Here is a 27,371-nt window from a genome sequence, read left to right as displayed (position 1 = left end):
ACTTTAGGACTTGCAGCCATCCAGCGCTCTGCAAGAATTATGAATGGGGCTTCATTTTTTTCTGTCTGTGTGTTACCAGAAAACTAATGACAGGCTGCAGATTTCAAAAAGAGGCAGAAGGTGACTTTTATACACACACACACACACTTTGTGAATGTCTCAGGGAGGTATCCAGTGATACTCATTATAACCTTGTTTGTGTTTCTTTCCTCTACCCCCATCTTTTGGTGACAGTTAACCCTGCTCTGATGCCATCATTTCGGATGTCCCAGTGAGAACTCTCAGAGATGCCGATTCTCTCAGGAGGCAACAACCAGGACTATAGTAACATTAGCTACGGTTCCTGTAGTTCTTTGAACCATCTTTTTCCCATCTCTGCGGACACCCCTTCTGTCAAAGGGGTTCACTATCAAAGGGCCAGGAGGATTTACCATCCAGATCAGATCTGTACGGTTGACACAAAGAGGGAGATCATCATAAATGTCGGAGGAATCAAATACCTCCTTCCTTGGAGCACTTTAGACAATTTCCCACTGACCCGGCTCAGCAAGCTAAAGTTTTGCAGCAGCTACGATGAAATTATTCAGCTGTGTGATGACTATGATGAAGACACCTGTGAGTTCTTTTTCGACCGGAATCCCAACGCTTTTGGGATGATTGTCAGCTTTCTAGCAGCAGGAAAGCTGATGCTCTTACGAGATATGTGTGCCTTGTCATTCCAGGAGGAGCTGAGATACTGGGGAATTGAGGAATCCAACTTGGAGAAATGCTGCTTCCGAAAACTGTTTCAAAAACTGCAGGAGCTGGCTGAGCTGCACAAGGAGGAAGAGATGCAAACAAGCAAGGAGAACACATGTGTCTTGGTCGAGAGAACCAAATTTGAACAATTTATGAATAATCTCAGGGATATGGTTGAAAATCCTCAGTCAGGACTCCCAGGAAAAGTCTTTGCTTGTCTCTCCATCCTGTTTGTGGCCACCACAGCTATAAGCCTTTGTGTTAGCACAATGCCGGACTTAAGAGCCGAAGAAGATAGGGTAAGTCAGTCCCTTTTTCATTAGTATTACAACCTTCTATAAACCTACTGCAGTGTTATAAGAAGCAAGCCTGTTATTGTTAAACATGCCTAACAAAAAAGATACATGATCCTTGGAGAAAATCCTCAGGACATAATGTCAACATTTGCCTGTATTCATTGTTATGATTGTAAACAGAAATAAACTTTTGAAACTGACTTTGTATCAGTTTCAAAGCCATTTTCAGTCACAAAGAATTAAACAAAATGTATTGCTTGCCAGCCAGAAATAGAGAAAAGGCTTTCAGAATGGAATCAAAGAATTAAGCTCCTACAATCGTTCATGCTGTTCGCATGTTCAGCATTTCCCCCACCTCACCTACAACTTAAGAAAGAGTTGTTAACAAAAGTTATTTTATTTGCTGCTAGCCATTAGTCTCACACACTTAGTCATAGCAGTATTTCATCTAGGGAAAGAAATATTTTTTAAAAATAAAGATGCCAGGGAAAATAGCAAGTTGTCTTCTGTTGTGATAACTAGATCAACTCTGATGTAGTCATTATTTTAGGAGACTTGAAATAATTTTTTCTAGAATAATACTCTTACATTTGTTTTGTACAATGATAACACAACAAGATATACAACAATAAATACAGAAGTGGATTTTCAAACTTTGCCTCCAAAATGGATGGACAAGTTTTGTGTCTGTAGTACTTTGCATCTGGACACACACATAAATTTGCAGGAATTCTCATAAAGACTGGCTGAAATTTTAATTCAATAAGTACATATAAACCTTCTCTAAATACATCTCTCAAAATAATTCATGGCAAATAAATCAAACTTATACCATATGTGGGAGAAATGTTAATGTTTTAAAGATATATCATTCTAATAAGAAAATGGATGGAGTTAAACATTTAATGTGATTTTAAGTATATAACATCCAAACTAACAGTGGATTCTTCCACCTCTTGTATCTACAAACTGCTTTTGAAACTTGTGACAGTTTTCAAAATACTGACGTCAAGATTAAATAAAACAAGCCACAGTCACTTTTTCTCATTGATGCTTTAAAGAATCAATTTCTCGTACATAGTTTACTGAAACCATTTCCACATTTATTGCACAATGTGCTGCATACATTTTATTGTCCGAGTAGTAATTCAGGAAGGCACTGAGTGCAGTCCTATCAAAGATATGCCCTGATATTTGATGTCTTTCAATAAAGATAAGGACGGCACAGAAGACTGGGATTAAAAGAGATTGTTTTCTGCTCTATGTAAGCTTTGCATTTCTACTCACATTGATTCAAAATTTGAATTCCTTCAGTAATTGCTCTGAATATGTAGTAGCCCCCACCCCAAGCTATCACATCTTGAAGTAAAAGTAGTTAAGATGCTTCAGAGCCTTTTCAAAGAAGCAGCTTTAAATACAGAGCATCTTTTTATGGCCATAAGCAAAATGGACATGAAGACTTCTAAGGGAAACATCATTGCCCATTAACGTTGTTTCTAAAAAAGAGCATGATACATATTTATCTCAAATTCAAAACATAAACAAGAAAGCACACCAATGGAGGGGGGGTGGGGAAAGGGAGCAACTGTCCAGAGCCGTGGGCCCTTTAAATCGCTGATGGAGTGCTCTCCAGGCAGCTCCGAGGTCTGGGGTGAGGCATGCCACGGTCCAGGCAACACTGAGGGTGGATTGTCCAGCTCCGCCCCTTTCGACCAATGCCCCGCCCCTTCTGGGAGTTCAGAGTCCTGCCCCTCCCCCCCCCCCCCGACCTGTGAGGCTATTGGCTCCTTTGTAAAAAAGAGAACTCTTGCAAAGTATTTCAAAAGAAAAATAAGAAAAAACATAGTGTGTGTTTTGGATCTCAACTAGGTCTAATTTGCCGTATTTAAAAAAATAACTTTATCTTTAGAAGGTAAGAGTTTTGAGCATAGGGATACAAAGGTAGCTAGTAGTAAGGTAGCTAGTAGTAAGATACAGAAGAATCATTTCAGTCAGAGTGTTCTATAAAATATAGCTGTAAATGAGCATAGGGTTTTTTTCTACATAAGCAGTGTTTTAATGTGTAGATACTTTAAAACAGGCCGGCACAACTCAGAAAGCCGCCGAGTTGCAATACTCCAAAGAAAACAGCTGTGGGCCAGAAGTAAGGTTGCCAGATGCTCTCCCAAAAAATACCGAACACGTGGGCTAAAACTCCAACAGCGCCAACCCCAGTGCTGCACGGGGAGTGCGGCGTTCTGACAGCGGACTGTGCCACGCAAGCGGCCACCCAGCCGAGCAGCGTGCAGGGGGGCCGAGTCCTGGACCAGAAGCTGGAAGGGGCGTGGGACCGCACGCGGGAGTAGGGCGGGGCCAGAGCATGCGTGTGTCCCTGACATCAGGGGAGATGCGCCAGCACAAGAGAGCGCCTCGTTCAAAAGGGGAGTAGAGGAGAGCGGAAGAGAGGAGGGAGGAAATATTATTTCGGAAAGTTGTTGCGGGCTGCTCAGTGAGCCCCTTTGGGCTGCATGCGGCCCATGGGCCATATGTTGTGCAGGCCTGCTTTAAAAATTGGGATTAAGACAGAAAATAATATAGACTCATACATTTATATCTGAAATGGTGAAGTATCTGAGGGAGTCTGCACAGGAATCATAGAAAACTAGAACTGGAAGGGAGGTCGAGAGGTCATGAAGTCCAGTCTCCTGTCCTCATGGCAAGACCAAGCACCATCTAGAGCAGGGGTAGACAAGCCCTAACTTTCAGCTCTTTCAGCCTCCCAACCTGTTGTCACATGTATCTTAGCTAGAGTTTGGCAAAATGGGGCAACATTATCCTTTGCTCAAAGTTAGGGCTGGTCTAGTCTGGGAACTTGTAGCTATGTCTCTTAGGGTATGTCTATACTACCACCCTAGCTTGAACTAGGGTGGTAATGTAGGCAACCAGAGTTGCAAATGAAGCCTGGGATTTGAATTTCCCGGGCTTCATTTGCATAAAGCCAGGCGCCGCCATTTTTAAATGTCCGCTAGTGCAGACTCCGTGCCGCGCGGCTACATGCGGCACGGACTAGGTAGTTCGGACTAGGCTTCCTAGGTAGTTTCACGAGGAGTAATGGTAGCTCGGAGTAGGAAGCCTAGTCCGAACTACCTAGTCCGTGCCGCGTGTAGCCGTGCGGCACGGAGTCCGCACTAGCGGACATTTAAAAATGGCGGCGCCCGGCTTTATGCAAATGAAGCCCGGGAAATTCAAATCCCGGGCTTCATTTGCAACTCTGGTTGCCTACACTACCACCCTAGTTCAAACTAGGGTGGTAGTGTAGACATACCCTTAGAGGTTTGAAAAATCTACACCTTGAAAGATTTAGCTATACCCACCTAATCCTCAGGGTAGACAGCTCTAGGTCAGTGGAAGAATTCCTTTCATCAGCCTCACTACAGTGTCTCAGAAAGTTGGATTACCTACTCGAATGGGAGAACCCCTGCTGTCAGTGTAAACAGTGTATACAGTCAAACACTACAACACTTCAAGTGTAGACAAGCCCTGAGTCTCAATATCACCTTTACATTAAATAACTGTGCAAGAGCATTGTAGGGACCAGGGACAAAGATATCAAATCCCATTGTCTGAATCAATTTTAACTAAGACTGGCAAAGCTCTTGAGCATATAAGGGGGTGAACTGACCTGGCTTGTGGAGGAATAGACAGCATGGCCGAATAATTATTTCCCCTCTGTCATTTCTATGAAGCAGTGAACTATCCCTGGACTCTTTTTGAGGCCTCAGAACAGAGTCTTAGCGAGATCTTGGCAAGTAACGTATTCAAAAAACGTTGCTTCTTGGTTGTTGCTGTGACTCATCCGCCCACAAACTGCAACTTTTGTGAATGTATTTGTTATTCAAAATTGTTTCCCGAGTGACTTCAGGAAGGTATGCTTTGCCCAGGGCATGTTCACCAGTATTCTAAGACTCAAGTCCTCCATGTCACTAACCATGCGAGGAGGGGGGCTCATTGCTTCCATCATACTAATAAGAAAGATTTTACCTCTGTTGCCACGCGTACTTCTCCGGGCTCCTTTCGGCATCTCAGCCACACTCCTGGGTGTCAGAATTAGCTGGTCTCCAGTGCCTGAAGAAAGCAAAAAGAGAAGGGAGAATAATACAAAGTGAGCTCTACTTCTGTCAGAGGGTTTGGCTGTCTCGACGCTGTATGCTCTGCAGTAACATCTCCGTCTCGCGCTAGCTAAGTAGCCCAGGAAAGGGCTGCTTGGACAAGTAGAAGAAGAGGTTGCACAACAATTTGCCACCAAAGGGAAAGCGAAAACTCAGGCTCCGTGAGGCACTCAGCCAGGTAACAAGCATCTGCATCAGCCAGTTGCCATAGTAACAAGAAAGCGGGAAGGAAGGTGGCCATTTCTACTGAAATCATAGCAACCAGGAGGGAGGATTATCCCAAAGGCACAGATCCCATTTACAGAATAGAAATAAGGAAGAGAAAATTATGGGTCTGTGTTTCCTGTAACCCCCTTCTGATGCATGGCTGAAATGAATACCCTGCTTCATTTTGTATTAGGGCTTGGCCACAGGAACAAAGAATGCATGTCAGTTCCCATGGATATTTCAAGCATAAGAACATAAGAACGGCCATACTGGGTCAGACCAAAGGTCCATCTAGCCCAGTAGCCTGTCTGCCAACAGTAACCAGCACCAGGTGCCCCAGACAGGGTGGACCGAAGACAATGATTAAGTGATTTGTCTCCTGCCATCCTTCTCCAGCCTCTGACAAACAGAGGCCAGGGACACCATTTCTATCCCCTGGTTAATAGCCTTTTATGGACCTAACCTCCATGAAATTATCTAGCTTCTCTTTAAACTCTGTTATAATCCTAGCCTTCACAGCCTCCTCTGGCAAGGAGTTCCACAGGTTGACTACACGCTGTGTGAAGAAGAACTTTCTTTTATTAGTTTTAAACCTGCTACCCATTAATTTCATTTGGTGTCCTCTAGTTCTTCTATTATGGGAACTAATAAATAACTTTTCTTTGTCTGCCCTCTCCACCCCACTCATGATTTTATAGACCTCTATCATATCCCCCCTCAGTCTCTTCTTTTCTAAACTAAAAAGTCCTAGTTGTTTTAACCTCTCTTCATATGGGACCCATTCCAAATCCTTAATCATTTTAGTTGCCTTTTTCTGAACCCTTTCCAAGGCCAAAATATCTTTTTTGAGGTGAGGAGACCACATCTGTACACAGTATTCAAGATATGGGAGTACCATAGTTTTATACTGGGGCAGTAAGATATTCTGTGTCTTATTTTCTATCCCTTTCTTAATCATTCCTAGCATCCTATTTGCCTTTTTGACCACCACTGCACACTGTGTGGAAGTTTTCAGAGAACTATCCACGATAACTCCAAGATCTCTTTCCTGATTTGTCATAGCCAAATTAGCCCCCACCATACTGTACGTATAGTTGGGGTTATTTTTTTTTATGTGCATTACTTTACACTTAATACTTAGACATCACAGTTATAGGCACCTTGGAAATATGAGTGACAGAGAGGACATATAATTGGTATTGTGCATATATATTATGTAAACCACTGGTTAGTGTTACGAGTCACCCTGTATAGCCAGACCACAAAGGATATGAGTCTGCTACAGCCCCCTAGCTACAGCAAACTGAACCTTTAGCTCAAGCTATAGAGACTCAAACTTTCTGCTGTAGAGGCTCCTGGTTTAATCCATGGCGTATTGGGCAAGACTGAAGCTGTTACAATTGCCCTCGATTTGGAATCAGAAGAAAGAGTATAAAACGGTCTAATGACAAATGGATCATTTGAGCAAAACAGTTAATAAAAGGCACGTGCAATTCTGTAAAGGTCACTCACAGGCATGCAAATATTGTGTGTGCGCTTTGATCCTGTGGGCTTCTGGAAATTTTGTCCTATTATGTCATTTAGGCACGTGCAAAATGAAATAATCCCAGGAAGTTTAAACACAGAGATGGCACTTCCTTCCCCATGACGGGAAGAGACAGAATTGCACTGCAGATAAGTACATGATATGGAGCATGCATAAAATCCAGACATAAAATTCAGATTCAAAATTGCCCAAGTGAGCAGTGGGTGTTCAGAGAAAGCAGTTAGGCTCAAGCCAATACAGACAGGCCAAGGGTTCAGATCCAGGGTTATAATTTGGACCCAAAGACTTGAGAGCCAGAAAAGTCACCAAAATGGTCATTGCACAGCCATGGCATGATGCTTTCAGCAGGCTGGGGAGATAAACAACCCAGACGACCTGAAGAAAAAGGAGGTGACCAGAATGGAATCCAACCACGGTAGCAGTGCTTGGTGAGGAACAGTGTCTGCTTTGAACTGGATACCAGTGGAAGTTTCTTTTTGAGAGTGAGGGGAATTTTTTTTAGACAATGCTTCAAATTGGGGTCATCCTGTGGGATGCCTACGGAGACAAAAATGCAGCCAAGCCTTTTCCTCATGAAAGAAAAGTAAAGTTCACAAAAGCAGCTCACACAGCTCCCCAGAATGGGCTTGATCCTAGTCCGATGGCCTTAGATGGGGAGTCTCACAAGCCTTCTCACAAGCTTTCCTGCCTGCAGGCAAAGCTGTGCAGCATAAAGGCCCTCAAACCAGCAGGCAAATAAAGAGAGTCTCCAAAGTAGGATTTGGTAATACAGAATTGATTTTTAAACCCATTGGGTATTTTGAGGCCCTGGCTCATAGTATTGGAATGATATGTGAATCACACTGAAAATACCTTAGTTACACCGGACTCCAAAGGGAAGTACAGAGAAAAAAACATGTTGAGCAGTTGAAGGAATGTATCACACATGAAAAAACAATGTATTGACCTTATTGAGAAGGGAAACAAGAAAATTAAGCAAAACCTATTTGTTAATAGCTCCATTATTCAGTCTCCTACCTACAAAAGTACTGCACCTTCTTACACTGAAAGAAGTTTAGGGTCAGGATCATGCTCACCCATATGCAGAATACATAGTTGTATAGGCACCTGAAAATTTGGGACACCCCAAGGTCTCAATGTCCACCTACTCACCTCTTCCTATTGCTGTTCTGTGGCTCTGCTTCCTCTGGAGAGGATCTAGTTCTCTTAAAAGTGACAAAGCCTGCCAGACTTATTAGCAGAACAGTGAACCTCCCATAATGAAAGAACTAGGGGTCATCAAATGAAATTAATAGGGAACAGGTTTAAAACAAACAAAAAGAAGTTTTTCTTCATGCAGCGCACGGTCAGCCCATGGAACTCCTTGCCAGAGGACATTGTGAAGACTGGGACTTTAACAGGGTTTTAGAAAGAACTAGTTAAATTCATGGAGGTTAGGTCCATCAATGGCTATTAGTCAGGATGAATAGGAATGGTGTCCCTTGAAGATTCCCTGTTCTATTCACTCCCTCTGGTGCATCTGGCATTGGCCACTGTCGGAAGACAGGACACTGGGCTAAATGGACCTTTAGTCTGACCCAGTCTGGCCATGCTTATGTTTTTATGTAACCTGTGAAAGAGCCATTCGAGTGGTCATGAAGCCACTTAACAGGCATTTGCCAACCCGAGGTCCAGACTGTCCGTTTCTACTTTACAGTGTCGGTCAACAGGACCTTAGTTTACAATTTATTTTAAAAATATTTCATTAGTGTGGTGCTGAAGATGATAAAATCACATCTCTAAAAAGATCTCACCCGCACAGCTGCCATTGGGGCACCATTTTAACAGTACTGCATAGAGCTCCATTATTTATTTGTTAATGCCCATGTTAATACAAACCCTATATTAACACTATTGCTATTTACTACCTATATTACCTTACCGCGTTGCTGCCCTGCAGCAAGACCTGAAATCTGTACTAATTTTCACAGTAGTTTTCAGATCTCTGGATTTTTTTTTTTTAAGCTGAGTTGGGTAGAGATCGCTGGGACATTAGAAAACACTATATTTTTAATAGCATGTGGTCCTGCAAATCAGGTGAGAGTCTTTCTTTGTATAGGCAGTCACTCTTCTCATTTCACCGCCTCAGTGCTGTAACCATAAATCCAAGGGCCAGAGTGATCCATAACAGGGAGTTTTCAAGTTCTCCCAGAGTGTCGTTTGATTTAACGGAGCGTAGTTTAATTATTCAAACAGCAGCAGCAATGCAGGCACAGTGATTCAGCAGTACCTGCGGCAGTGCGGTCAGATTCCTGCAGCTCCAGATGGGGAACGGCGTCAGAATGGTGCACACGCTGAATGCCCAAATTCTCATTTTCCCGTTAAAGGGTCTCTATTCTTCCCCTCCCATCCCTCCCGTGTCTGAGCTTGGCATAGAGAACGGAGATAGGGACGGAAGAGTCTGTTTTTTAACTTCCTGAATCTGCAATGCCCTAATCCTGGCATGAACTTCAGCAATTTAGAGGTTGATATAATATATGCTATTAGGGTATGTTCGCTGGTGGTCCTTACACCACTTAGGCTATGTCTAGACTACAAGCCTCTTTCAAAAGAGAGCATCTAGACTAAAAGCAGATTTTTCAAAAAAGCAAGCCGCATTTTCAAAGAGAGTCTAAACGCTTTCTTTCAAAAAAGCACAGTTTGCATTCAATAGCGCCTTTTTTCAAAAGAGTACTTTTGAAAAAAGGCGTTATTCCTCGTATAATGAGGTTTACCACGATCGAAAAAACTGCCGCATTCTTTCGATTTACTTTCAAAAGAACGCAGCTGCAGTCTAGATGCAGGTGAAGTTTTTTTGCGAAAAAGGCTACTTTTTTTCGAAAAAACCCTGTAGTCTAGACACACCCTTAATGTCTACACTGTACGGCTATTTTGGGACACCGAAGTAGCTACCCTAAATCTACACAAGCCACCCTTTATTTTGAAATATTTTTTGAAACAATGGGCGTGCTTTTTCGCCATCCCGGTAACCCTTGTTGCACAAGGGATAAGGGATGGCACGAAATAGCGCGCTGTTTTGAAATTTGGCACATCTACACAGCATCAAATTTCAAAATAAACTATTTTGAAATAGTTTCAAAATAAGATGCGCAATTTGCTTAGCACAAATTGTGTATCTCATTTCAAGTTTAGGGTGCTGTGTAGATAGAGCAGGCCACAGTCTTGGCCCACCTCTTCCCACACCCAACACAGCTCCTTCCTCTGACATGACCCCTACACTCAGGTGGATGGAACACAAGGGCTGTGTCTAGACTGGCCAGTTTTTCCAGAAAATCAGCTGCTTTTCCAGAAAAACTTGCCAGCTGTCTACCCTGGCTGCTTGAATTTCCGCAAAATCACTGACTTCCTACTGTAAGAAATCAGTGCTTCTTGCGGAAATACTATTCTGCTCCCGTTCAGGCAAAAGTCCCTTTTGCACAAAGCTTTTGCGCAAAAGGGCCCGTGTAGACAGCTCAGATTTGTTTTCTGCAAAAAAGCCCAGATCGTGAAAATGGCAATCGGGGCTTTTTTTGCGGAAAAGCGCGTCTAGATTGGCACGGACACTTTTCCGCAAAAAGTGCTTTTGCGGAAGAGCATCCGTGCCAATCTAGACGCGCTTTTCTGAAAATGCTTTTAACGGAAAACTTTTCTGTTAAAAGCATTTCCGGAAAATCATGCCAGTCTAGACGCAGCCATGGTGCGTGAGTTGATCCATTCAGCTTTATCCTGCTGGGGAAGCTCCCTTCCGCCTCGGGAGTATTCTGCTGTCAAGTTATGGCCAGAATCCAGTCCTTTGTGCTGACATGGGCTGCATGGGGATGCTGAATCTGGCCCCCAAAGCAAGCTGCCTGAGGAAATGAGGTGGCAAGCTCCTATTGTTGCTAAATCCACTGAATTCAGGGCTGAATAAATTTAGTGACCCACAGGCCGGTGCAAATGAAAACAAGAGCAACCCTGTCAGATAACGATCAATCTGTGCAAGGAGGCAGAAGGCAGGTCCTATTCTGCTATGACTCTAATAGCCTACAGCAACAATGCCGTCTGCTCCCATCTGCCGGTGTCTTAGTGGACACTGACCTCAATCCCTGTAATTGCGTGTAAGGCTGAAGGGAGGAAATGGGCAGTAAGAGGACACATTGAAATCGGCCAAACAAAATCTGCCTGTGCCAAGATAAGTTGAGCAGATGTTTGGATGGTGACAGATTCACCATGCTGCAGTGCTGTGTTGAGCTATGCCCAGAGACTATATTCTAGCAGCCCATGTTAACAGCACATGCTGTAAAGCAAAGCCAACCATTTTCTAGCGCACTCATTCAAGGATAAATATGCAGGCCACTGGATGAATAGTTTTCTGTTCCCTGAGGCTATGTCTACATTACAGGCTTCTTGTGCATGAAGCTTTTTGCGGAAGAGCTCTTCTGCAAAATCTTCTTGCGCAAAAGCACGTCCACGCTACAAAAGTGCATCAGAAAAGCAATGTGCTTTTGCACAAGAGAGTGTCCAGACTGCATGGATACTCTCTCACAAGAAAGCTCTGATTGCCACTAACAGAATGGCCATTGGGGCATCTGTGCGTCTTCCGAGAGGCTGTTTTTGTGCAAAACACCCCTGTTTCCCGTCCACACGCACCTTGTTACGCAAGAGCTCTTGTGCAAAAAGGAGTTATTCCTCGTAGAAAGAGGAATAGCTATGCTGCAAAAAACCCTCTGTTCTGTCGATTCACTGTCAATTTTCTTGTGCAAAAACGTGCTTGAGGTGTGGACGCTCCATGGATTTTTGCACAAAACCGGCCGTTTTTGTGTAAAAACCCTGTAGTGTAGACGTACCCTGAGTGACCAGGGCAGAGACGGCTGCAGAGCAATTAAGAGCATGCCTGAAGCAAGAGAAAGACTGGGTAATGAAAACACCTACAGCCCACTTAGGACATGTTGGGGCTAGTTTAAAAGGCTTCCCTTCAGAGAGGGCAGGGGAACTGAGGACTGGGAGTAAGGAGGTACATTGTGGAGGAACAGGAAGGACGTGGTTAGGCACCAGGAAGAGGGGTTGTTTGGGGAAGTGGCTGAGGGAAATGCTGCAACATTGGTAGGGGAGGAAATACTGCTGTGTTGCCACTGCTTTAGGCTCCTTGGGTTCAGGAGAACCTGGAGTAGAGGGTGGGCCCAGGTGCCCCTGAATCCTCTCCATACCACTGAAAAGTCTACCCCTGTTAGGGGAGAGTGGGACTAAATTGCTGTTCACACAGTGAGAGGCCGATAAGAGCAAACACTTCTGTCAACTTCCCTTACTCCTCGCCAGCATCGACGGGGCACCCTCTGAGTTTGATTTAGCATGCCTTCACTAGACCCACTAAATCAAACTCCAGAAGATTGACTGCAGCAGTTGCAATCTTCACCATAGTGTAGAGGTGCCCTAACTGCCTAGAAGCACAGGATTCCTCCTTTCCTGCCCCCTGCCCTAGTAAGACCAGAGCCCTGCCATGATAGCTGGTCCCTGTGATATCTAAAAATATAAGCCTAGTCAGGTGTTCATTGCTCAAACAACCCAAAACCACTGTCAGCAACACTAACAAGGCTGATGGGCTAACAGAAGTACGGGAGACGTAGGAAAATAATAGCAATTTGCTGTTCTTGTACTTCAGAAAATCAGAAATTTGTCTTATTTATTTTTGTCTTTCAAGTAGCATGTTTCATCCTGCTTCATTAAGCATGAAAACTATTAGTGATTTCCAGGATCCGTTCTGTAACCTGCCTCTGGCTTGAGGTCCCTCACTCAGATGAAGTCCATTATCAATACAGGCAGTCCCCGAGTTACGCGGATCCGACTTATGTCGGATCCGCAGTTACGAACGGGGCCCTCCCTCTCCCTGGTCTCCAGCAGACCAGGGAGAGGAAGCAAAGCGGCGGAACACGCGGGCAGCGGACAGGGCTGTCCGCTGCCCGCGTGCTCCGCGGCTTTGCTCTGCTTTGCTCCCCGTCCCCCTGGTCTGCAGACCAGAGGAACGGGGAGCAAAGCAGAGCAAAGCCACGGAGCCCGAGGGCAGCAGGACAGACACGGCACGTCTGGGCTGTCCCGCTGCCCCCGTGCTCCACGGCTTTGCTCCGGACGCCTGTGGTACAGCAGCTGGGGTGCTGCCGGTTGGTCCCGTAGCGCCGCTCTGGGCGCTACTGGACCAACCCGGCAGCACCCCAGCTGCTCTGCCCCAGGCATCCTGATTCAGCCACTGCTGGTCAGTTTCAGCAGCGGCTGAATCAGGACGCCTGGGGCAGAGCAGCTTGGGTGCTGCTGGGTTGGTCCAGTAGCACCGAGGAGCGGCGGCGCTACTGGACCAACCCAGCAGCACCCCAGCTGCTCTGCCCCAGGCGTCCCCAAGTCAGCCGCTGCTGAAACTGACCAGTGGCTGACTACATAGAATCATAGAATCATAGGACTGGAAGGGACCTCGAGAGGTCATCGAGTCCAGCCCCCCGCCCTCAAGGCAGGATCAAGCTCCGTCATAGAATCATAGGAATCAGCCGCTGATCAGTTTCAGCAGCAGCTGACTTGGGGATGCCTGGGGTTCTTAAGTTGAATCTGTATGTAAGTCAGAACTGGCGTCCAGATTCAGCCGCTGTTGAAACTGATCAGTTCCGACTTACATACAGATTCAACTTAAGAACAAACCTACAGTCCCTATCTTGTACGTAACCCGGGGACTGCCTGTATTTATTTTCTATCCTGGCCTGGGATAGTTTTCTTAGATCAGCTGACATGGAGGTGCACTCTATGTCCCTTTGAATAGACAAGGTGAATTGTCACTATGATTGCAGTAAAACCACTCAACAGAACAGCACAATTTTCCTATAGCAATTAAACTCTATACACTATTCCCTCACAGATAAACCTGGCTGCACTAATTAAGTGTTCATAAGGCGTGAACATAATTAAAAGGCAGACTATCATATCACTGAAGCAACACAAACTGCTCGGAGCTCATTACTAAAAAGGACAGTGTCCAAAATTAGATCAATGTATGTTATAATGAAGAGTCTTGTGTCTGAAGGTCAGACTAATGCAGGATAGTAGTAACAGAAGAAAACTTGTGCAATTGAATATAAAAATACTACCAGCAACCGTCTAACTAATTAAAGAATCAGAGAAACAGACAAAGAAGCACAAGAGGACTTTTATAGTTAATCGGAATGTGTAGTGCTTCTCCTGAAACTTAAAGTGCCCAGGACTAAGAGACTAATAGAGTGCTAAATTGTCATACACCTTGCCTATCCTTGTATAACATCACACATCTCTTTCCTTATGGCTAGGGTGACCCTGATTTTAATGGGACAGTCTCTATTTAAGCCTTCTTGCAGGTGTGCTGCCTTGGTTTAAAAATGGGCAAATTGTCCTGTATTTTCTGCTCTGATGCTCCCCTTGCTGGTCAGTGCGGGTCAGTGCAGCTGCAGCAGCCTCCTACTTGTGGCTGCAGGTGGAGGTGGACAGGCAGTGGCCAGTTAGGGAGAGCCCGTGTGGGCCTCAGGGTGGGTGGAGAGGCGGGAAGAGGTGTCAGGGAAGAGAGGCAGTCCTGTGCGTGGGGGTCACCTAAACCGCTGAAGCCTCAGGGCTCCTGAGGGACAGATCTTTGATGGGGATGGACCCATCTCTCCTCTCCCCCCGCTCCTAGCCAGGTTGGAGGCAGGAAGCTGGAGCCAGGCAGGACACCTGCTCCTCTGGCTGGTGCCATGGTGCAGGCAGCTGTGCTGTTCCCTCTTCTGCTGCTGGTGCCGGGGGTTGAAGCTGCCTCTCAGCTCCCAGGCCCCTTTTCTCGCACAGCCCGTAAGAGCCGCAGGGGTGGGGGACCCAGCTCCATGGCTGGTAGAGCCCTCAAGGAACAGGGACCCCAAGCGAGCCTCCTGACACACAGCCTTTAGCTACTCCAGGCCACACACAGCCCCTAACTGCCCCCCTGCTGCACCCTGAGCTACACCCAGCCACACTCAGCCTGTAGCTACCCCCTCCTGCACCCTCAGCTAAACACCCTGCCCATACACACAGCTCCGAGTTACTCCTTTTTCCATACCCTGAGCTACCCACTAACAGCCCCTAGTTACTCCTCCTTCCACATCTTGAGCTACCCACATACAGCCCCTAGCTACTCCTCTTTCCACACCCTGAGCTACCCCTCTCTGTCTTCAAACTTTCTGTGCTGAGTCCCCCCACTGCTTTGAGTTATAATTTTTGGCTGTGCTTTTCCCCTGCTACAACTAAGACAGACTGGGTGGCCTGCTGGGGTGAAGCTGAGTGGAGGTAGCCCTGCCTCCCCAGACCTGCCATATGGACCTGCCTGTTGTCCCCTGCCCCAAAATAGAAGTCATACTGCACCTAACCCTGAGCACCCTGCCCCAAGCCCAGACCCCCCCCCCCCCCCCATGGTCCCTTTTCCCTCACTGTGTCCTGGATTTTTATAGCATGTTGGGGGGCTACTACATCGTCCATTGATTGCCATGGAACTTGCATTCGAACAGTTTTGCCAAGTGTCCCAGATTCCTCATAGGGAAATATGATCACCCTGCTTATGGTAGAAGGTCATAATAAAATTGAAGAAGTTTCCAGCCAAGTTTTATAGACACGGGGGGAGGAGGGGGAAATCAGCCACATATGTAATGTACACCACTGTTCACAAAGGCATTGACAAGGTCCCTCGCCAAAGGCTCTTAAGCAAACTAAGCTCTCATGGATCTGTAATTGATTAAAAGAAAGGAACAAAAGGGCAGCATTGAATGGACAGTTTTCATTATAGCAAAAGGTGAATCGTGAGGTGCCACAAGTCTCTAAGGTGCAGACATGTGCTTTACAAAATATTCATGAATGATCTGGAAAAGGGGATGACAGGGAGGTGGCAAAATTTGCAGATGATACAAAATTACTTAAGAGAGTTAGCTCCAGAACAGATCATGAAGAGTTAAGAGGAATCTCATTCACTTGGGCGACCAGGCAACCAAATAGCAAAAGGAATTTGATGTTTCTAAATGCAAAGTAGTGCACACCGGAAAAAACAACCCCTCCATACATAATTATGGGTCTAAATTAGCTGTTGCCACTCTGGAAAGAGATTTTATAATCATCATGGATAGTTTTCTGAAAACATGTGAACATGTTCTGAAAACATGTGTTCAATATCTTCATCAATGATGTAGATATTGGGATAGAGAGTACGCTTATTAAGTTTGCAGATGATACCAAACTGGGTGGGGTTGCAACTTCTTTGAAGGATAGGGACATAATTCAAAATGACCTTAGCAAGTTAGAGAAATGGTCAGAGGTAAACAGGATGAAATTTAATAAAGAGCAATGCAAAGTGCTCCACTTAGGAAGGAACAATCAGTTCCATACATACAAGATGGGAAGCGACTGTCTAGGAAGGAGCATGGCGGAAAGGGATCTAGGGGTTATAGTGGACCACAAGTTGAATATGAGTCAACAATGTGATGCTGCTGCAAAAAAAGCAAATATGATTCTAGGTTGTATCAACAGGTGTGTTGTAAGCAAAACTCGTGAAGTCATTCTGCCGCTCTACTCTGCACTAGTTAGGCCTCAGCTGGAATACTGTGTCCAGTTCTGGGCGCCACATTTCAAGAAAGATGTGGAGAAATTGGAAAGGGTACAGAGAAGAGTGACAAGAATGATTAAAGGTCTAGAGAACATGACCTATGAAGCCAGGCTTCATGAACTGGGCTTGTTTAGCTTGGAAAAAAGAAGATTAAGGGGGGACATGATAGCGGTTTTCAAATATCTAAAAGGGTGTCACAAGGAGGAAGGAGAAAATTTGTTCCTCTTGGTTTCTGAGGACAGGACAAGGAATAATGGGCTTAAAGTGCAGCAAGGGAGGTTTAGATTAGACATTAGGAAAAAATTCCTAACTGTCAGGGTGGTCAAATATTGGAATAAATTGCCAAGGGAGGTGGTGGAATCTCCCTCTCTGGGGATATTTAAGAACAGGTTAGATAGACATCTGTCAGGGATGGTGTAGACAGATCCTGGTCCTGCCTTTAGGGCGGGGGGTTGGACTTGATGACCTCTCGAGGTCCCTTCCAGTCCTATGATTCTATAAGAATGGCCACACTGGGTCAAACCAAAGGTCCATCTAACCCAGTGTCCTGTCTTCCAACAGGGGCCAATGCCAGGTGCCCCAGAGGGAGTGAACAGAACAGGTAATCAACAAGTGAACCATCCCCGGTCATCAATTTTCAGCCTCTGACAAACAGAGGCTAGGAACACCATACCATCCTGTCTAATAAATATTGATGGACCTATCATCCATGAATGTATCTACTTCCTTTACGTCTGCTCAATGTACAGTAGGGCTGTGTCTAGACTGGCAAGTTTTTCCGCAAAAGCAGCTGCTCTTGTGGAAAAACTTGCCAGCTGTCTACACTGGCCGCTTGAATATCCGCAGGAACACTGACTTCCTACTGTAAGAAATCAGTGCTTCTTGCAGAAATACTATGCTGCTCCCGTTCGGGCAAAAGTCCTTTTGCGCAAAGCTTTTGCACAAAAGGGCCAGTGTAGACAGCTCAGATTTGTTTTGCACAAAAAAGCACCAATTGCGAAAATGGCGATCGGGGCTTTTTTGCGCCAAAGCGCGTCTAGATTGGCACGGACGCTTTTCTGCAAAAAGTGCTTTTGCGGAAAAGCATCCGTGCCAATCTAGACGCTCTTTTCTGAAAATGCTTTTAACGGAAAACTTTTCCGTTAAAAGCATTTGCGGAAAATCATGCCAGTCTAGAGGTAGCCTAGCAGTTTAAAAAAGTTAATAACATGTTAGGAACCACATGGAAAAGAATAGATAATAAAACAGAAAATATAATGCCACTGTATACATCTCTGGTGTATACACTGTATATACTGTATACACCCTGAATACTATATGTGGTTCTGGCTGCCCCATCTCAAAAAGATATATTAGAGTGAGAAAAGGTGCGGCTAAGGGCCACACAGTGATCAGGGGTATGGGAATGCTTCCATACAAGCAGATTTAAAAGACTAGAAATGAGCAGCTTAGAAACGAGACAACTAAGGAGGATACATTTTCCTGTTTTGATCATTCCCTTGTGAGAATCTGGTATCAGTGTCTGTCAGATGATATAATACTGAGCTAGGTGGACCATTGGGCTGGTCTAGTAGGGCCATTCTTGTGTTCTTAAAAAAAGTTTCATTATCTTTTCTCAGGCCCCTCAACTAATTAAAACAGGGAGCTCAATTGCTAAAGGCTGTTCCGGCTATTTAACTCTTTCACCATCACCACAGTCACCTCACTTTTATAGCCCCATGGTCTCTCATGTGACTGGTAAGGGTCTGGGTTAACACAAAAGTACTGGGCGTGTGATACATTTTTCTCCCTCGATACAAACCAAAGTACTGTAATTGGTGGCCACTATAAATACTGTAACACGTGAAATCTTCTATTCTTTAACAAAGAATCTCTGCAAGGTATGACTACTTCATGTGGAACTAGGAAGCTGTTCCTCTATCCATTACACACACATTGCTGCACAAATTCTTGTCCTATGGTCAGGTCAGTGATTTAATCGAGTAGCCCATCACCAACCAAACTAGTTCCTGATGCTTTAAAGAAACGTGTAAGAAGCCCTGCACTTGGCAGTTATAGAGTAACTCATCCATGAAACAAAAATTCTTCCTACCCCCCATTAGTCAGAGTTTGGTTTATGCCCTGAAGCAGGAGAGTTTATAACACTTAGAATCATAGGGTTGGAAGAGACCTCAGGAAGCTATCAAGTCCTACCCCCTGCTAAAAGCAGAACCAACCCCAACTAAATCATCTTAGTCAGGTCTTTGTCAAGCCAGGACTTAAAAACCTCTAGGAATGGAGATTCCACCACCTCCCTTAGTAAACCTTTCCAGTGCTTCCCCACCCTCCTGGGCTGTGTCTACATTGGCACCCCTTTCCGGAAAAGGGATGCTAATGTAGACTTCGGAATTGCAAATTCCGCGGGGGATTTAAATATCCCCTGCGGCATTTGCATTTACATGGCCGCCGCTTTTTTCCGGCTTGGGGATAAGCCGGAGAAAAGCGCCAGTCTAGACGTGATTCTCCGGAAAATAAGCCCTTTTTCGGAGGATTTCTTGAAAGTAGGAATAAGAAATCCTCCGAAAAAGGGCTTATTTTCCGGAGAATCACGTCTAGACTGGCGCTTTTCTCCGGCTTATCCCCAAGCCGGAAAAAAGTGGCAGCCATGTAAATGCAAATGCCGCGGGGGATATTTAAATCCCCCGCGGAATTTGCAATTCTGAAGTCTACATTAGCATCCCTTTTCCGGAAAGGGGTGCCAATGTAGACACAGCCCTAGTGAAATAGTTTTTCCTAATATCCAACCTAGACCTCCCCCACCATAACTTGAGACCATTGCTCCTTTTTCTGCCATCTGTCACCAATGAGAACCGCCTCTCTGTGTCGTCTTTGGAACCCTTCTTCAGGAAGTTGAAGGCTGCTCTCAAATCCCCCCTCACTCTTCACTTCTGTAGACTAAATAAGCCCAAATCCCTCAGCCTCTCCTCATAAGTCATGTGCTCCAACCTCCTAATCATTTTTGTTGCCCTTTATTTATTATTTTAGTATTTTCAGCTATGACTCTGGTTCTCCTGATTTGTAGGCATGTTCATTAACTGTACATATTGGAAGTACCTCTATTTTTAAAAACTTTGTAATAACAGTTCGCTCTAAAGCACAGGGGAAACTAGAAATTTGTCATCATTTCCCTTGTCTTGTGCTACCTAAAAACTGACATTTTACTTAATCTACCCAACAGGAGACTCATCTGTGCATCTTTTACCATTTCATAGTGCAGGACCATCGGGATGTGTCATTTACCATGCTCTCTAGGTACCAATCAGAAGCACAATGTGAGATGCTTTGAGAAAGTCACTGGCAGGAGCTGAAATTGCCTCAGATACCCAATTCCTAATTTTTCCATCCAACATCTGTTGCTTTAGAATTTGGATGTTAACCTTGATCTAATGAGAAATTGAGGAATCAGATCGTCAGCCACTAAACCCTAGAAAGATTGATAGTAGGGAAGAAAATTATGTAAAAAACATGCACACACACACACACATACACAGAGTCTCTGGGTAAAATTATTTTCCTATTGAAGTCAATGGGATCACGTCTATGCTACACGGAAGATCAACCTTGCTGCAGTCAATCTTCCAGGATTCAATTTAGCAGGTGTAGTGTAGTCCTGCCACATAGAACTCAAAGGGCATCCATGTCGGTGCCAGTACTTCTGCTCCTCACAAGGAGTTAGGGAAGCCAACAGAAGCATTTGCTTTCCCGCTGCGTGGACAGCAAGGAACGTGATGTAAGATACATCGACTCCAGCTACATAATTTACATAGCTGCAGTTGTGTATCTTACTTCGACCTTTTCATGTAGTATAGACCAGGTCTGGGAGTGTTGGTATTAACTTCAATAGGGTCATGAGTCTATCCTGTGTTTCTAGGTAGCTAGCGGGACAGATTTTATTCTCAGGAACCATATAATGTGTGTGCATTTGCCCATAGGACTTTTTGGCAGCTCTGCTATATAAATTGGCTAAACAAGTAACCAATCATTTTTATTGCAAGAGACTGAAGCAGGGAAGGGGCACTTTCATCACAGTGATAGGGATTGGATTTTATTATTATTTTATATTATTTGTCTATCTTTTTTGTTCTGCTAGAGAGGAAGGGCTGCAGGTTTTACAATACACATATGATTTCTCATCTATTCATTGCAAGTACATTAGAAATAGAAGGAGAGTGTTCAGGTAAGGTAGCACCCTCACACATATATGTAGGCTACGTCTAGACTGGCATGATTTTCCGGAAATGCTTTTAACAGAAAAGTTTTCCATTAAAAGCATTTTCGGAAAAGAGCGTCTAGATTGGCACGGACACTTTTCCACAAAAGCACTTTTTGCGGAAAAGCGTCCGTGGCCAATCTAGACGCGCTTTTGCACAAAAAAGCCCTGATCGCCATTTTCGTGATCAGGGCTTTTTTGCGCAAAACAAATCTCAGCTGTCTACACTGGCCTTTTTGTGCAAAAGTTTTGCACAAAAGGGACTTTTGCCCGAACGGGAGCAGCGTAGTATTTCAGCAAAAAGCACTGATTTCTTACAGTAGGAAGTCAGTGTTCTTACGGAAATTCAAGCGGTCAGGGTAGACAGCTGGCAAGTTTTTCCGGAGAAGCAGATGATTTTCCGGAAAAACTGGCCAGTCTAGACACAGCCTTTATGTGGGCCATCTCAGATACGTAGTAGCAGGAATAAAAAAAGATTTCCTTTCCTAATATGTCCCAGTAGAAGGCTCTTTCCCACTGAAACTGGGATTTAGTAAATTTGAGAAGATGATCATTCAAATTTCAAGGGAAAGAAGCAGAGGTTTTTACTGTCTGATGAGCTGGGGCCAGGAAGAGAAGGTAACAAAAGGTCTGAGGTGAAATAAATGAATCCATTCTGAAGAAATTGTACCTCAAATTTCACCTCTCAATTCAGGAGGCAGCTTCAACCATTTTGTTTAATGGCTAAAATTTTTGTCCAAAAGACTCCTTTCCCTGTTGTTTCCTGGAAGGGGAGACTCATGAAGGCTGAGGGGCCTGACAGAGAGATGTGGCATCTCAAAAGAAGCACATTGCTGGAATGTTTCATTGTATCTTCGATAACCTCCCTCCATGTGGCACATGAGCCCATATGTACAAAGCTAAATGAAGTAGTTGATGTTCCTGTATTTAGCCCAGTTAGCAAAAATTTTAAATCGCGCCTGAAAATAATGAATAATTCACAAGTCAAGTCGTTGGAGTGACCACAGGCAGACAGTACAGACTGTGCTGAAAGAATAATTTACATCTTGGAAAAACTCTGCATACTGTGACTGCTGATTATAAGCAATTACATCAAGCCAACTCAGCAACTCTCCACACGTAATGTGCAGCCCATTGAAGTCCATGGCACTGACTTCAATGGGGCTAACATCTCACCCTCTATGAATAAAGCAAAAGGTGCTGTTTCCTCATTATCTTTCACAGGGCTTGCTTTCACTAGTCAGTCCTGAAGCTAGAGATAAAACCCAAACTGCTTGTTCTAGAGCCAAGCATCAGGACACCTCCCCCAAGGGCAATCTCAGAGCAGGCAGCTGAAGGGAGGAAAGTTCTGTGATCTATTCCTCACTAAGTTCCTTCCAAAGTCAAGTCACACGCGTAGCTCTGAAGCTCGGAATCGCTGCCGCTGCCCGCTCTGGCTGGACGGTGCCCTTAAGACACGTGCTAGGATGCTGTGTCTCCCCTGGGCTCTGGGAATGGAAGCCTGCTGCTCAGAAAAAGCACAAGGCTTCCTCTTTCCCCCCAGCCCATTGAAGAAGCAGGCCCACAGGGCTACCTGTTTGCTCATGATCCTTTTCTGCAGATGGTCTGTCTCTCTCTCCCTGATGTTGAGGGGTGTTGCCAGGGAGCTGTCTTTGAGCACAGGAATGCAGTTGTGAACATAAGAACACAAGAATGGCCATACTGGGTCAGACCAAAGGTCCTTCTAGCCCAGTATCCTGTCTGCCGACAGTGGCCAATGCCAGTTGCCCCCGAGAGAGTGAACAGAACAAGTAACCATCATGACATCCCTCTCTTATCATCCATTTCCAGCCTCTGAAAACAGAGGCTAGGGACACCATTCCTACCCATCCTGGCTAATAAATATCGATGGACCTAACCTCCTTGAATTTACCTTGTTCTTTTTTGAACCCTGTTAAAGTCCTGGCCTTTACAACATCCTCTGGCAAGGAGTTCCACAGGTTGACTTTGTGCTGTGTGAAGAAAACATTCCTTTTGGTTTTTTTTAAACTTTCTATCTATTAATTTCATTTGGTGAGCCCTAGTTCTTATGTTATGGGAACAAATAATAACTTTGCCTATAGTTGGATCTTGTGTAAAGGAAATGAAGACTCTTTGGAGATTCTCCAGGCCTTTCCACACCCACAAAAGGCCAGCCACAATCTATCCCTGAAAGCAGATTTTTCAGTAGCTAAAATTAGCTAAAATTATTGCTCCTCATCATCCCCTCGCTGCTTTCCTGTGTCCATAATTATAGCCTCCCTGGCAATCTAATTAGTGTAATCCCAGCATGAAATTTCAATGGAGGATGAGAGAAGTATTTTACTAACCCATCACTCCTGCTCTCATTTATTAAACCTCCTGGATTTATGGGAGAAAAAATTGAATTCTTATCCCTCGCAAGGACTGCACAGCTAATGCATTTGAGATGCCTTCCTTCTGAATATCTATTCAGCGAGGAAAAATGTGTGGCCCCTGCTTCAAAGCCCATTGCTGATTTGCTCCCTCACAGTTACATCGTCTTGGTGTGAAACTATATGAGTGACCATGTCTTAATTGGCAGCAGGTTTAAAAGAAACAAAAGGAAGTTTTTCTTCATGCAGTGTGCAATCAATCTGAGGAACTCCTTGCCAGAGGATGTTATGAAAACTGGGACTTTAACAGGGTTCAAAAAAGAACTAGATGCATTCATGGAGGGTAGGTCTATCAATGGCTGTTAGCCACGATGGGTAAAAATGGTGTCCCTAGCCTCTGTCAGAGTCTGGGAATGGGTGACAAGAGAGGGATCACTTGATGATTCCCTGTTCTGTTCTTTACCTCTGCAGGCATTTGGCATTGGCCACTGTCAGAAAACAGGCTACTAGGCTAGATAGACCTTTGGTCTGACCCACTATGGCCGTTCTTATGTCTTTTGAGTCTTTGTCACAATGGTGGTTTTCCAGAGGTTTATTAACAATATTTAAAGGAACATTCCAGTGTTAGTCAAACATCAAGAACAAGTATCATATTAATTTAATATCCCAAGGTGTAGGATTTTAAGGTGTTAATCTGTAGGACAGGTGGACCATATTTTAAGGCAAGAACAAATCAGGGATACTATGAAGCATTAGAGAGACAGAGCACAATCCAGACCCAGATCCTTAGAGATATTTAGGCACTTAAATGGCATGGAAATACCTGCCAGGATCTGAATATTGCTGATTATTATCTAGTTTAGCTTCAGTGTGCTATGGCCCAGTGAATTCTAACAACGTGGACACTGGTGGGCCAGAAGGCCGATTTATACCAGCCAAGGCTCTGACATACTATATCCAACGCCACCACTGGATGGTTCTCTGATCTTCTGGACATTGCCCAGTAGATCCAACATTTGGCTAAATTATCACTTAGATAACGTGATGTTTTTATCCAGTTCCTAAGTGACTGAGGGGATGGGAATGGCAAGCTGGGTTTGACTCTTGCCTTCAAGTAGAGCAAATCGTGGGAAGTAACATTTTTAGGCTCAGCCTGGGACAAAAGAAACAGTTAGACAAACATCAGTTGCCCTGGACTGTGATGAATTCACTGTCTCGATGTAGTGGTTCAGAAGGTAGCACTAGTATTATGTAGCCTCAGTGCTAGACAGAAAACTCTGTTAGTATGCTACACCTGCTGGATGGGTGAGTTTTATTTCACTTTCCTTTTGGTTTTTGCATCCACAGGAAGAAAAGATGTGGTTCATACTAGGACACAACGAGGGCCAAGGTCTAAATGACCTAGTAGGTCTTCATCTCTTAACTATTTTCCTTCATTACATTAAACGACCCAATATGCTGGTCATCCCACTGCTCCATCACCAGCTAGTTCCACCAGTCAGAACTGGTGTCCAGCCTGCAAAAGCGTCTCTCCACCATGGGGTGCGGCTGCAAGGGCCTTGCTCCCACACACTGGCAGAGGTTCTCAAGGATGAGCTCTGAGTCGAGCTCATGCAGGGCCATGATGGCAGCCTGCAGAAACTGCTGCAGAAACTGCAGCTTGGGGCCATTGCATGCCCAGAGGCTCCATGGCAAGGAATTCTGAGGTGTCCTAAAGCAGGGCAACCAGAGCACGCACGGCAAATGCTTTGCTGTCCCTCCAAGAGGTAGGCAAGGAAGCAGAAGAGGCTGATAAACTGCTGTCCAAGGGGGTCAAGAACGCACCTCAGATAGCCTTAGACAGCAGCACTCAGAAGCAAATGCTGACCTAATGCCCTACCTGAACTGGTTCTGGGTGGCCTTAAATACGAGATAGCGTCCACACTGATTGGATGCTATCTTCTGAAATAGCACATCGCTATTTCATTGCGCTTTTTGTGCGTGGATGCTCTCTTTCGAAATAAGCTTTTCCAGAAGAGCTCTTCAGGAAAAGCTTATTCCAAAAGAAGCTTGCAGTCTAGACGTACCCTAATTACGGTTAAGTTTACTTCTGTGCAGATTCATGTACCATTTAAGTCTCAACTAAATTCTATTTTCAGGGCTTAACGTATGATGTAAAGAGTCCATAGGCCTTGTGCTGAGCCTTTCCACAAAGATAAATTTCATCCAAGTAAAATTAACACACATGCCAGCTCACTCGAAGAGCGCTTCAACTGCTTTTTGAGGGTTCATCGACGGAGGCATGTAGATTAGTTTATTCGAAAAAGGGAAATGAAGCAGCGATTTAAATAATCGCCGCTTCATTTAAATTTAAATGGCTGCCACGCTGAGCTGACAAACAGCTGATCGGCAGAGCGGGGCAGCCATTTAAATTTAAATGAAGCCGTGATTATTTAAATGCTGATCTGTCTAATCTACATGCCTCCGTCGATGGAGGCATGTAGTCTAGACACACCCTGAGTGACATGGCTGCTGTAGAAGTAGCTATTTGCTGGGTTTGTTTCCTCCCCACCACCACCATCACTATGCCCACAGGATACATATTTCTGCTTCTCTAATGATTTCTGATATCAGTTCAGAGATTGCTCATTTATTTGACCTTCTGTTTGTTTTGCACCAGGGTGAATGTTCTCAGAAGTGCTATTACATCTTTGTCATCGAGACCATCTGCGTGGCCTGGTTCTCGCTGGAGCTCTGCCTCCGATTCATTCAGGCGGAGAGCAAGTGTGAGTTCTTCAAAGGGCCCCTGAACATCATTGATTTCTTGGCTATTTCACCCTATTATGTTTCCCTCATAGTGGTTGATGATGAGCCAAGTGAGGAGGCCGAGAGGCCAAGCAGCAACTCATATCTGGAGAAGATCGGACTGGTGCTACGAGTCTTACGTGCCTTGAGGATCTTGTATGTAATGCGCCTTGCCAGGCACTCCTTAGGCCTGCAGACTTTGGGGCTCACAGTTCGAAGGTGCACCCGTGAATTTGGCCTGCTTTTGCTCTTCTTGTGTGTAGCGGTCACCCTGTTTTCTCCCCTGGTCTACTTGGCTGAGAATGAATCTGGGAAGGTCCTTGAATTTACAAGCATTCCTGCCTCCTACTGGTGGGCTATCATATCAATGACCACGGTGGGATATGGAGATATGGTCCCAAGAAGTGTCCCAGGCCAGATGGTGGCTCTGAGTAGCATCCTCAGTGGGATTCTAATTATGGCTTTCCCAGCCACCTCAATCTTCCACACTTTCTCCCATTCCTATTCAGAGCTGAGAAGACAACATGAAAAATTACAGTCCCGGCTAACCAGGCTAAAAAACACGAGTCACTCCGGTGAAATGGATATCTTCAATGAGACAGACAGCTTGATTTCTGAGGCGCCAATGTCACCAATTAAGTACATTTACACAGGAAACTAAGCCTTGCTGCAAAACATCTCGGAGTACATGAACAAAGCGAAACAACAACATGGGTGACTTACCATTTGCAATGCAATTCCTGAAATGGGTGTAATAAATTGGCCAAGCCAAATGGAGTCTTACAATACATCACTCTGGAGTTACTGGCTTGAAGGAAGTCAAAGGTCAGGGGTTATTCATCACCCAATATTTATTAAGCACTACCATTCTCTTTGTATTGATAAAACTAATGATAAAAGTAGAACTTTGTCTATACCAGTTAGATACCTTACTGAGTCCCTAACACTGAATGAGTAGCAAGCAGAATTTTGCTGACATAAATAACAGTAATCTTTTTATTTGGCTTTCAGTTTCCAATGTTCTTTGCAATTAACACCTCGAGCCAAGCATTAGAATGGATTATTGTAAGGCTACACATCCTTGCCCTTGTTACACTGCACATCAGCTAGTATACAGAGGAATCCTTGACATTGATATCTATATCCAGTGGCATCAAAAAGCTTAAGTAAAAGTTTTTAAAGCTCTTTATGCAATTCCATGAGTAAAGAATTGCACTGCAACTGTAAATGACTTACATATTCCCATAAAAGACTTTGCTTAAAATGCAATTTCAATCTCTTCTCTGTAATCATTTCACACTAGATACAAAAAGTTTTCAGACTTTTTTCTTACATATACTTGGCTCAGATAATGATGAAAGAATAAAAAAAGCTTAGTGACTAAATGAGAGGAATCAATGTTATCCTGTTTATTGGAGTGTGATGGTGTC

General features: G+C 44.5%; 1 protein-coding gene across 1 annotated transcript; it reads left to right on the top strand.

Annotated features, from left to right (window-relative positions):
* The first annotated feature begins 239 nt into the window (after positions 1-239).
* On the top strand, positions 240-27,371 carry KCNG4 (potassium voltage-gated channel modifier subfamily G member 4). Its single transcript, XM_075939985.2, has 2 exons — positions 240-1,037; positions 25,817-27,371. Exons 1-2 carry the CDS (start codon positions 288-290, stop codon positions 26,600-26,602), a joined length of 1,536 nt encoding a protein of 511 aa, XP_075796100.2. The 5' UTR covers positions 240-287; the 3' UTR covers positions 26,603-27,371.

The sequence above is a fragment of the Pelodiscus sinensis genome, chromosome 12, assembly GCF_052426305.1.
Source record: "Pelodiscus sinensis isolate ZL-2025 chromosome 12, ASM5242630v1, whole genome shotgun sequence".
NCBI lineage: Eukaryota > Metazoa > Chordata > Testudines > Trionychidae > Pelodiscus > Pelodiscus sinensis.
This window is presented reverse-complemented; position numbering and strand designations above follow the sequence as displayed.

Bases quoted from the DNA above. Each gene is read 5' to 3' on its own strand.
- KCNG4 (XM_075939985.2), top strand. From the start codon at position 288: ATGCCGATTCTCTCAGGAGGCAACAACCAGGACTATAGTAACATTAGC. The intron at 1,038-25,816 runs GTAAGTCAGTCC...GTTTTGCACCAG, and splicing joins TAAGAGCCGAAGAAGATAGG to GGTGAATGTTCTCAGAAGTG.